The sequence below is a fragment of the Micropterus dolomieu genome, linkage group LG14 (assembly GCF_021292245.1).
Source record: "Micropterus dolomieu isolate WLL.071019.BEF.003 ecotype Adirondacks linkage group LG14, ASM2129224v1, whole genome shotgun sequence".
NCBI classification, from domain to species: Eukaryota; Metazoa; Chordata; class Actinopteri; order Centrarchiformes; family Centrarchidae; genus Micropterus; species Micropterus dolomieu.
The window spans coordinates 8,369,151-8,382,150 of NC_060163.1; the positions used below are offsets into that span (position 1 = coordinate 8,369,151).

Genomic DNA, 13,000 nt, shown 5'->3' on the forward strand with positions numbered 1-13,000 from the left:
AAATCTATGGGGTATTGTGAAGAGGAAGATGCGATACGCCAGACCCAACAATGCAGAAGAGCTGAAGGCCACTATCAGAGCAACCTGGGCTCTCATAACACCTGAGCAGTGCCACAGACTGATCGACTCCATGCCACGCCGCATTGCTGCAGTAATTCAGGCAAAAGGAGCCCCAACTAAGTATTGAGTGCTGTACATGCTCATACTTTTCATGTTCATACTTTTCAGTTGGCCAACATTTCTAAAAATCCTTTTTTTGTATTGGTCTTAAGTAATATTCTAATTTTCGGAGATACTGAATTTGGGATTTTCATTAGTTGTCAGTTTTAATCATCACAATTAAATTAAATAAACATTTAAAATATATCAGTCTGCGTGTAACGAATGAATATAATATCCAAGTTTCACTTTTTTAATGGAATTACTGAAATAAATCTACTTTTTGATGATATTCTAATTATATGACCAGCACCTGTATACATGTGCATTATTCTGGGTCTGTGCCGTGCAGAAGTAACGCAACGGAAGAGAATATTGTGTACATATAAATATATAAACTGACAACGATCAACAATCAACAACAAATATGTACAATGTGCCAGGTCTGTGCACAACACGAGATGAAACAGTATTTACATGTGCAGAAACATTTGTATCATTGACATTGACATATAAGGGGCTAGGGAATGCATTATGTCAGTGAGATGTCCCCACTGGGATAGAAGAACAAATGTGTATGTGTGCGTGTGTGTCTGTGTTTATTTTTCCCTGTGTGTCAGAGACAGGCAGACAGCTTGTAAATTTCTGAAAGACACAGTAGGAAAAGGAAAGCAAGGAGAGAAAAGAGAAGAGCAAAGGTTGGGTCCGGCCATAAAACCCATCACAGATAAGGCGCTGAGGCTTTTTGTACTGTTTATCTGCACCACATACGAACTTCCACACCCTGCAATACAGCCACTGGGGAATGAAGAAAATTAATCTTGCTGAGTGACCTCACTCAATTAGTAAAACCTCATCACCTTAATTAAATGTCTAAATGGTTACGGTCAGTTAACTCTGGTGTCTAACAGTCTGAGCAGTGGTGTTACCCATTATATCCACATGTAGGCCACACAAACACACACACAGACAGAAATTCATTATCAGCTCATTACTTGGAACAATTGCTGTATGCACGCACACACTTAGTCAATACTATCAGTGTGTCACCAGATTTCCCAGACACAAATGTTACTCATCTATCACTGTGAACCTGGCAACAAAAGTGTGTATGTGTGTGTGTGCGTTACATATTAAATTAAAAATTAAAAGTTTCTAACTGCTGTGGCTCCACCAGTTGATTATGTACCATCCATCCATCGTCAACTGCTTATCCTGCATACAGGACAGTTTGCCAATTCACACATACATAGACAAACAACCAGTCACACCTTTAGGCTCACCTTTAGGGTGTGTCAGGCTAATTCATTTCTTTCCTTGTTAGGTTTTTAAGTATATTAATGTTATTCTTTTTTCAGTATATTACATAAGCTTAGAACAAAAAAACCCCAAAGCATGGAAATAAAGCATTTCAAATAACAAACATTCATACATATTGCTGTGCTGTAATGATAAAGCCTGATAAGAACTGAATCGCTCTAACTTGAGATCTTAAACTTGAGAGACTATCACCTGTTGTTCCTCAGCTTGCAACTTTACAAGAAAAAACTGGAGAAAATACCCACTGTCATTAATAAAATGTAACAGAGTGAATTTAAGAGCAAGAAAGTGTTCATCTTTAAGCACTAATGTAAAGATGTCTCCAGTAAAACCGTATGGGAGGCCATGAAAGCATACTTTGCGTACTTTGCATACTTCGCATCGTGGCAACCACCTGGCAGGAAATCGTGTCTCTCCAAATCTTTGCATTGACTTTGTATATGATAGTGACGTGCCCAACGCTTGCATTGAGTTGTATGTGAAACCAACATGAGACTGCCAGTTCTTGGAGGGTGGAGAGAGGGATCTGGTGGTTCACAGTGTCAAATGCTGTTGAAAGGTTTAGCAGGATGACAACAGAGGAGGAGGCTGCTCTAGCAATGTGAGGTTCCTCAGTGGGCAGTTTCAGTTGAGTGCCTTGCTCAAAACCAGACTGGTGGGGGTCAAGGAAGTTGTTCAGGTCGAGATGCAAAAAATTGAATAAATACAGGATGCCAACTGTTTTTAAAATGAAAGAATTTGAAATGGAAAAAGAGAGACAGGTCTGTAATTCTTTACTGAGGGGTTGAGTGTGGGTTTCTCTAAATGAGGGTTCATTCTCGCTGCGTTTAGATTGTTAGGACTTATACAAAGAATACATAAAGACAGAGCTTTACCTTCTCCCTTCTGAACAAACTGAAAGTCAATTACTTAGGAGTAAGAGTATATACTAACAACACTGTAATAAAGCAGGACAAAATCTAAGATAAAGTTTCGTTGTGTGCTAATGACTTACTTTTATACCTATCCAAGCCTGCCAGCCTGGAATTATTGGAACCTTTTTGGAGCAGTTCTTCAGATGCATGGACTGGTAAACATCCTAAAGTATGGAAAACTCTCCTTGCAACCAAAACATACTGGGGCCATGGCTTAATCAAAGTACAAATTTTACTATTTGGCTGCAGCCATCTGTTGCTTGTCCTACTGGATGTATTTTTTTATCTGGAATTTTTAATCCCAGCTTGGGCAGGCTAGTGTGTGCAGTCAAGTCTCATTTTGAGTGCAGCACTTACCCTTGTCTCTGACATACCAAGAGGTTACCCAGTTGTAAGTCACTCTGTGTGAATTTGGACCCATGTTTCAGATAAACCTTGGTTTTCAGGCTCTCTCTGTAGTCTAATTGCAGCCAACCATGTCTTTGTTCCGCTCTTTATGGTTCATTCCAGTTTTGACTTAAAAAGGATTTGAAATTCTTTTGAAAACCTATTCATCAAAACTTAAAACTTGAAAAAATCTGATACTCCAAAAGTCAGTGAATATGTTTTAAAAAGTGTGAGGCCCTTTTCTATCCTTTTTTGAAACTAAGACTATTTTCATTTTACTGCAATTATTATTTTTTCCTTTTTATTTATTTTTAGTGATTATTCTATTACTTTCATATATCTTTTGTTCTATGTATTGTCTTTTTTTTTTTTTTATTCCATGCCCATCCTTTTTGTTTTTTTGTTTGGTCATTGTCATTTGTGGGTTAATATGTGTTTGTTGGGTTAACAAGACAAATGTAACTTGTGCAAGATGGATTTTGTGTGCTGTTCTACATTGATGCTCATAAATAAACCTTGGAAACCAACTCTACCAATAAAATTTGACATTTTAACTACAGTATATAAATGTTTTTCTTTGCAGTCTGAATATCACTCTCTAACCCCGTTGTATCTCTCACAAAGCAATAATATTTACAAAAGAGAAGAGAAAGAATTCACAAAAGAGACTAAAACACTAAAGGGGGCGGGCTTATCTATAAAATATAACAAATGTGATCTTACAAGTACATCACCACCTGAGACAAATTCATAATGTATTTATAGCAGTATCTGAACAGGAAAACTCAAAAAATACTTCACTTACTATCACAATATCTCCATTGATCAGTGGTAGAATATAACTAGTAAATTTACTGTACTACTGTACTTAAGTATAAATCTGAGCTACTTGTACTTCACTTGAGTATTTCTCTTTCATGCTGCTTTATACTTCTTCTCCATAACTTTTATTCCAGAGCTATAGTAACTTTACAATTAAGATTTTACACACTAAACATATGATGAGCTATAACATCTGACGCATTGGGATCTACCCAACGTTATATTTTTTTTAAAAACTGAAAACCTTAACCAGACTGGGCCATTTTACTGTTTTATGATACCTATGATACTACTTCCAAGTACATTTTGCTTCTCACACTTATGTACTTTTACTTTTAGTATAATTTTCAATGAATGACTTTCAGTTATGGGGTATTTTCACAGTGCAGTATTGCTGCTTTTACTTATCTAAATGACCCGAATACTTCATTCACCGCTGGCCTTGATATAAGTAGAAAGCCAGTCTGCTGTGTTTGGGTTGCCAGGTCAGGTCAGTGGTGGCCTGTTTCTGCTTCTTCTCACGGAGCTGAAAGCCAGTCCAATTTACTTTTTTAGTTTATCAGGCCTGTTGTGCTCTCACTTGTTTTAGTTTTTGTTGCAAACTGTCTTGCTTGTGATTGATCTTTCTCAATAAAGTGCTTTCAGACCTGCTTACAGCTATAGAAATAAATCTACTTATTATGCATGTAGATTTGTATGTGGTGTGTTGCTTTTTTACCCATGTTTTTTTTTCAATGACCCATGTGTTTTAAGGGAGTTATGTAATGAACTAGCAGATTGTTTGTGCCGGGGTGCCCTCTAATGGACTCCAGTGACACAAAGCGAGGCGTGGACACAACATAGTCTGTGCCAAAACAAACCCAGATAAACATTCCCAAACAGCTGTCTGAAGTTCTCAGCAAAAACTTTGTCAAAGATCTCTCAAAATAACCGCCCTAGTTATTCCACTTTGTACTGATACCAGTTAAGACTGGAAAGGCTGAGGGAAGTCAGAGCAGAGCTGAACTCAAAACAAGCACAGAACAGGCCTATATTATCAAAATTATAAAAAACTTTTCCACACAGGTCTGTGAATACAGTAGTATGTTTTATTGAAACTTTATCTTAATGACAAGACAGTGTCACAGTGATTAGACAAAAATGAAGGTGCTTGGGAACTCAATCAGATCTGATTCTCTCACAGTAAAGAAACCAAACAGATACAATGCGCTACTATAATGTTAAGTCACACTCATGGTGAGAAAGATGCACAGGAGACCTGACAACACCTCTGTAACAGCTCCAACTGTGTTACTGCATGATGAAACAGAATCAAAGCATTCTACGTAAAAAATTACGACAAACGGTACAGAACATGCTGATTTCCAAAACAACAAAACTGCTTGTTATTTTGAACATCACATGGTTATCAAAAATTAGACAAGGATTATGCAGAAATTAGACACTTGTGTTCGGAAAGTTTTTTTTTTATGCCTGTCAGTGATGTCATGATGTTAGCAAAGGGATATTAACAGGGTAGTATCATAAGAGTGAGGTGTGCAATAGGCTTAAATTTGCACAAATACTTATAAATGCAGCTTTTAATTACCAAGAACCTGATGGTCTCATAGTTACAAATGAAAATAAATAAGTCAATAAATAAATAGTCTTTTTAAACTTACATCAGGAAGCTTTTGCTGATCTGTTTTTTTTTATTCACAGTCATTTGTATGAAACTTATTGGACTCCCCCATGTTCAACCTTTTATCTAAAAAATAAGCAGTTCAAACATCCTCAGCTTGACCCTCCTCTTCAAAATGTGACAGGGTGATTCCTTTTTTTCCTTCTATTTTACTTGATTGACATTAAGAAAAATAAGAGCCTCAAGGCTGCAAATACAGTATTTCACAAGAGGGAGTCATTTATCACAGCGATAGGAAACGTGAGACAAATCCGGCCATTTAAACTTTATCTTTTTAATGATAAAGTTTGTGAATGAATTCAAGAAATTGTTTAGCATTTTGGGAAATACACTTATCTATCCATTTTGTTGCAGAGAGTTAGATGAAAAGAACAATACCACTCTCATGTCTGTACGCTAAATATGAAGGTACAGCTAGCCGCAAGTTAGTTTAGCTTTGCATAGAGACTGTTATTTACACATTTTTTGTATGATTAAATAAGTGAGATAAAACGTGTATTACTGAGTCTTAGAGGTGCTGGTAGGTGCTTTTTGTAACCTTCAGACAGAGTCAGGCTAGCTGTTTCCCTGTTTGCAGTCTTTTCGCTAAACTAAGCTAACAGGGTGCAGGCTGCAGCTACATATTTAGCATACAGATATAAAGTGTGGTATCTTCTCATCTAACTCTGCAAGACAGCGAATAAGCGTACTTCCCAAAGCTAATTCTTATTTGTTATCAAGTTATCTGATAACCCATAGTTTGATAACTGCTGACTTTAATCATAGTTCCTTCTTACACTTGCTTTGTAACATTGCAAATCAAACTGTATGTGCTCTAGTAGGCTACATCTACAGCTAATCACTCCATCCTCTGCCCTTTCCCTGACCTTTCTCCTTCTCTGCTTTCCTTCCCCAAACCCTCTGGCCTGGTTTTTCAGTGGCAGGCCCACACAACATCCAGCTACTGTCTCTACCACCAAAACTTAAGACCGTCATAGGAGCTGGCTACAATAATACTGGATTTCTACATTTGCCAAGTAGACAAAATACAGTAGTGCTACAATATTAAGAAGGAAAGTAATTCCTTATATGTAGAGCTCATCAGAGCTCCTGAGGCCGAGGCCATTAAGAGCAATTTGGATCTTTTTCAAGCTTATTTTCCACTGCAACTGCGTTCGCTGTTGTCATTTGGCAGACATGCACTAGCAGGGTTTTGTGTTATGTCAGACCACCTTGAAAATGTTTCAATTTTCTGAAGGCAGTGAGATGAAAGCAGATCTAAGCAGCTGCTCCTTCTAAGCCAAGCCTGATCATAAACAAAAGAAAGTGTTGTTACAAATGTAATTTTCTTTCATTTCCTTTTGATTAGATGTTCTTATGCGAGGCAACCATCTCCATCTGCTGTTGTAAACAGACACAATATGGCTAAATTGTACATTTTTCAATCAGATGTTTGTCACATGACTTTTGGCAGTGATGGCACATCATTGTTCTCAGTGCTTTGCTTAGTTGTAAAATGAGTGAAAATAAAAGGGGGATTAAGGCTGGCCCCTTAAATTCTCCCATATGTGGTGTGCCCATGGAGTGCCAATATCGCTAAATTGGGCCAAATTTGCTCAAAATGTGATTCGGCCTCTTCACCATCCTATCTCATTGAAGACATTGCTTCGTTAAGAACCACTGATTTCCAAACTGAAATATATTCTCTAGGTCAAATTAAAAATGCTAATGCCAAGCCCTGAACTCTAACCTTCAAACCCAAACTTTTAAACCCGAAAATAAAACATTCAAACCAAATGATGAAACAATGACCTTCAAAGGAAAACATTCAACCAAATACATTCAAAGCTTGATTTCCAAACCTAACCGTTATACGCAAATGTTCACAAACCCCCATAACCAACCAAGCCCCATGCTACACCCAGCTCCAGTCCTTATTCCCAAGACCTGGTCCCAAACCTCACACCCTGAAAACATTACACTTAAAATTAAATCCAAATCCCCCTTTGCCTTTGCAGCCTCGCAACCTGGAGCGCTGGTCTAGGAGCTGATGATCTGACCTGACCAGGTCTCGTGCTTGGTGCCCGGATTCAGGTGGGTGATCACCACGTCGACAGCCTGGATCTTCTGATTCTTGGGCGGGATGGGGCACACCTTGTACGTGACCTCGTCCCCTTCCATAGGCACGTACTCTCCCTCAATGCTGTCCAGGAAACCCAAGCAAAATTTCAAATGTATTATCAGTCCATTTATGGGCAATGACAATTTTAAATTGGTGTTGGCAGTGTCTCCGTCAAGCTATATTTTTCTTCTCCAAAGAGTGGGCCAAACTTTGGCCTGGTGAAACTGAATTAAGTAACGCTCCAGGTATGAAACTGATTTAATGGCTGTGATATAATGACAAACTAACATCATGTGTTAAATAAATTCCATTTTCACTCATGCCAGCAGTTTAGCACTGCACTCCCATAAAGCTGGGGGACTTACTAGAGACAGTTTTGAAATTCTGTTAGTCTCTGGTTTGGGTCAACTCCGACACTTCCCATAATGCAATTGCAGACCGTCCTTGCCTGATAAAAGCCCATGTCTTTCGAACCCCACACTCCCAGTCTGTATTTTAAATGTGTAGTCTCTAGGACAACACTGAGATAACCCTGAAGACGTCACTATCACATAATCTCGGGTTATGTTTTCAAACTTTGGAAACGTCCCTCCAGAGCCACAGAGGACATTATACAACTGTTTTCAGAAGTTGAGTGGTACTCCCCATGAATACTAAACTCATCTCAATGTGTAAAATTAGTTGGTTACCAATTAATATTGGTGAAATATATTCCAGTCCATTAGTTGTCTTTTCGTTTGATTTTAATCCTGCAGCACTGGACACTGTGCTTAACATACTAGTCTACAAAGGAAAAATAGTCCATATGTGAATAGTTTCAATGCCATTACTGATTTGTAATAAAATGTAGATCGTGTTAGACCGTTTGTCTAACACCATCGTTTAATTTTATTAACAAAAAAATTATATATATCCAATGGGTCTGAGGGAAGCTCTGATGGTGATCAATGTGCTGCAAATTCTCAAATCCCTGCAAAAAATGTCATGCTATGTTAAATATTGAGTTAAAAGTTCTTGCATTGCATTCTCCATAGTCCAAACAATATACTAAGACCGTGCACTGAAGGTCAACTTAACCAAAACACATGAAACCCCTGCCAGTGTAAAACTAAACAAATCCACTCACTCAGAGATGTGGACAAAGATGTCCTCTCCTCCGCGAGAGGGGCGTATGAATCCATGACCCTGAGACCTGGAGAAGTTTTTACACACCCCTTTGAATACTGGACCTGATTTAGCTCGCACTGTCCTGCAGGGAAAGGGAGACATAGGGAACAGAAACAGAGGGAGAGAGAGAGGGTCAATGAATTATAAATCATTACAATCATTATTATTTTGAGACATTATTTTTAAGCTTTTGTATCTCTTTAACCAAATAATGAATTAATGACTTAATTTATAATCTGTTTATATTATAAACACAATAATGCAGAACATTTCTAAACTCATGTTGTGGCCTAAAATTCTTGATAAACCAAAGGCCTGTATTATTTATAAATTATAAAATGTATTACTGAGGATTAAAGCAATTGTAAATCATTAATTGACCATTATTAAAACAAATATAATGCACAATTAAAAGGAGGTAATGTAATAACAAGATAAGACACAACAGGACTTGCAACTGTCCCACTCACGCTGAGTATGTGCGGGTGCGTTTGGTGGGCAGCGGGCTGGGCAGCTCTCCTGGCTGAGGCGGTTTCCTCTCTCTCTCCCAAACCCGACTGCCCTCCCTCAGGAAGGGGAAGGAGAGCTGCAGGGATGTTCGGGGGGAGGTGAGTGGCAGCGGTGCGTCTGCCGGCGAGGAGGGATCAGGGTCTGACATCTTGACTGGTTACAGGTTGGGATTTCTGTTTTTCTTCTGTTTTATGTCTCCTCCGATGGTGCACAAAAGAAGAAGAGGATGGAGGGTTACACCTCCTGCATGGCAAAGAGTACGTGTGAGGGTGTGGAGGTGTTCAGAGAGGAGGCCGTATGGGTGGAGGAGTGGAGCAACAGTTCTCTGCAAAAAAAGGAGCAAGGGAGGTACGGTAAAGAAAGGTTTTATTAAATATCAAACATTGATAAAGACATACAAAAACCTAAGGTGGAAGTTTTGTGACTTATATTATAATATTTTGTGTTAAAGTGCTGTCATTTACTTTTGGGTTGTACTCTCCCTCAAACAGCCTATTGTCTAATTTCATTTCTTGTTTTTCTAAACAATACAATAGCAGCAGGAGAAGCTTTTCCAATTGATAACAAAAAAATATATCCAGTAACCAAATCACCATTTTCAAGGTGATTTTGTCCTGTACTGATACAGATATGATTCATGTTATTGCAGTGCCATTATGTGTCAAGTTTCCACTGCAAAGTTGATGCGTTACACTGGGACTGTTGTCTAAAAACTGTGATTTATTAGTACCTGTCTTGACTCACGACTGCCCTGTTTTCCAAATGTCTGCATTAACTCAAAGTGATAAATAAATCACTATACCTGAAATGTAGAAAAATATTACAATTAAGGCATTTTCAATCATTGTTGTTGTTGCATTATTGGTGGATCCTTAAAGCTCTCCTGTAAGATGCTGACTCACTGTTGCCTCAGCTGAAGGTTTTGTGAATATAAAAGAATTCTGAAATACGGAAAACAAACTGCCCTAATGTTCATGAAACTTGGAGAAAGGGTGTAACATGGGCAATGGAAGAACCCATTACACTTTGGAGTGGATCCCGAATCACAGAGTGGATACACAGATTATTTGTAACTTTTGTTAACATTGCGTGGTAGGTCAATTGATGTTCGAGTGTGTTACACAATACACAGTTCGATTTGATATAGATTTGGTTTTCTTTGTAGATTAACATAATTTTTCCTGATTACTACATTGTTTGACAGATATTATTTCACTATGCGTGTATATATTAAGTTGCTAAATCAGACTTGTTTGTGTGTTTTTTACTATATGCAAATTAAGATTTGACTGCAAACAACCATATTTTGACATATTGTAATTCTATACGTTTTGGAAATATATCCAGACATATATATAGGTGGTCACACTTCATCAATCATAGACGACATTTTGTTGGATAAGGATGACACATTTTTAAGAAATTATTGCCCAGTACTGAAAAGGTGACCAATACATTGTGGACCCCTAATTGATAATCGCACTTCTTTACTTTCTGGTCCTTTGAGACCTTTGTCTGAGTAGAAATTATTCTATGTGCCCCTTAAACAATGGACTTTCTCTGTATGAATGTTGAATGTTGGTGCTGCTTAATAGTAAGTCTAGAAAGATTCCCATGCTCAGTGATTTTGCAGCTGTGTGGGGATGGATCACATATTGTCACATTGGTACTATCAGAATGAATCACAAAGCAACAGACCCAGATATTGGGTATGAAAATGACCAATAGCTGATTTTTTACCAATATTTTTGTTTGTTGTGAAAATAACAACAGCTGGAAGCTGCTGTGAGAAAAATGACAACAACAAAGCAATTTGATTTGATTGCCAGACTGTGATGTTGCTGGCTCTGAAAAGGTCCCAAGATGATGTAAATAACAATCCAGCCTCGGAGGGCCTCGACACGGCTCAGCCCATCACACTCTATTATATTAAAATCCCCACTTGCACAAGACTGACGTTCATTAGGCTACTGCTCTGTCATTTTAGGATGAATGAGCTCGGTCCCATGTGCCATGACACAAACCCAATTATCATTTTGTAACTAGGAGTTGTGATGTGTGTTCATCATTTTGACATTCACTACAAACATAAGGGCTACGGGGGCATTGTTAAAAGCCTACACTGAAACCTGGTGGATGTGTTATTGGGGTTAGCAGCAGCCACCTCCCAGTGAATCTTAGTACTGATGTAACATCTGCAGGCTGAATTTTTTGACAAAGACTGATGAATTCGATGTGTGCCAGAGTGAATCCCACCGGCTCCATTCAATATCACACTCTGCTCTCTCGCTGTCAGTCTAAATATAGTGTGTGTGTGTGTGTGTGTGTGTGTGTGTGTGTGTGTGTGTGATGGAAGCTGTCTTTTACGTCGGACACCAGGGGGTCGCAGGCGTTCACAAGTATGAAAGGTGTGTGTGTGGGTGTCGACGCCTAACCCTCTCCCGGGTGCCTCCTCATTGGTCCAGCCTCCGTCTGCTGGGCTTATGGAGGCTGCTGATGGTAACTGTCAGTTGACGACTAATTTCTCATTGTAATGTTTGTGTTCTCCTCTCTCTTTTCAAAAATTAGTTAGATATACTAAAGAAAACAAAAACAGTAGTCCATTACAATTATGGACAGTTCAATAGTTTAAAAGTATTTATGGAATTTCTTCTTGAGAAAAACTTAAAACAGAGGATTTATTCTAGAAAAAATGCAAATAAATGGTTAGCTGTACACGGTAGAATTGTTTTCTTTAATTTATGAAATATACAAATTCCAGAAGCATATTATAGACACTATCTGAGAGCTAGTCATGGTGACTTGGGCTTGAGGTTTAGGCTAATGATGCATTCACGTGCTCCTTGGATGCACCCATGTTCTGAGTTGTGAAGTCGTTCTTCCGACTTCAGTGTGTTCATGTGCTTTTAGTCAGAATGTGAAAATAACATGGACGCTACTACAAAGATGTGTTGGACTGTCATTGCCATCAAAGTACGTTGAAACAGTTTGCAGCTTTCTGCAAGTGATTTTTGTCCCAGAGTTGTTACTGCAACAGTACATTATCTGAAACCACAAAAATATTGCTTGTACTGCAAATACTGCTAGTAAACAACTTTACCAATTAATCTAGGTCAATCATTGCATGACTTGCATGACCCACTCAGAGAGCCAAGCATAAGCGTCTGCGTCATTGTTTCAAAAGTCCTCCGTTTTTGCACGTCCACACTAAAACGCTTTCCCGAGTCTTAAAACGAAAAACGGGATCGGTAGCGTTTTCAAACTCCTCCGTTTTAGGTCTTCGTTTTCGCCGTTTTAGTCTGGACAGGAGGTGCAAACGTAACAAAAGGTCCCCGTTTTTTAAAACAAAACTCAGTAGTGTGGATGGGGCCTCAGTAACAGGTTTTCACAAAGGAGCAGATTAACGTACAAGTGTGGTCTGTACTGATGTTACAGGGTGAAAAAAACAATCTCTATGTGCTTGAAGAAAAAGCATAATTTACGTGATTTTGTTTTCTTCACAGAGGTTAAGGAATACTCAGTGCTATATTGTCTTTTTGTGTAAAACGATGGGTGAACAGAGAGCCTGTGTAAACTCTACACTCCTTCTTGCTTTGTGACAAGCACTAACCACTGTGTGTCACTGTGGGTAAGGCTTTTAGTGGTAATGCTGTCAGTGATGGTTAGCATCAGTGGTATATTAAGTATATTTAGGTAAAGTTTTGAGGTTCTTGTGCTTTGCTTGACTGCTTCCATGTTATGCTATAGTACTACTACTTAAGTCAATGACAAATGCAGAAGTATTTTGACCTTGAGGAATTGCTAAAATCTTGATACTCATCGGGCGATGTGCTGTTAGTCCACTATGTCGATGGTGGTATAGTTTATGGTTCCTTTTATTCATAAAATTTGTGCTTTTATTTTGGTTTGGATTTGTCATCATTCACTGATAGGATAGGG

The 13,000-nt window shown here is 38.4% G+C and overlaps 1 protein-coding gene across 1 annotated transcript; it reads right to left on the reverse strand.

Moving 5' to 3' along the window:
- Positions 1–4,705: 4,705 nt before the first annotated feature.
- On the reverse strand, positions 4,706–9,367 carry csdc2a (cold shock domain containing C2, RNA binding a). The gene is made up of 3 exons (XM_046067950.1): positions 9,022–9,367; positions 8,511–8,633; positions 4,706–7,465 (listed from the first exon to the last, which is right to left on the reverse strand). The coding sequence occupies exons 1-3, from the start codon at positions 9,207–9,209 to the stop codon at positions 7,303–7,305; spliced, it is 474 nt and encodes a 157-aa protein (XP_045923906.1). The 5' UTR covers positions 9,210–9,367; the 3' UTR covers positions 4,706–7,302.
- Between the last annotated feature and the right edge of the window lie 3,633 nt (positions 9,368–13,000).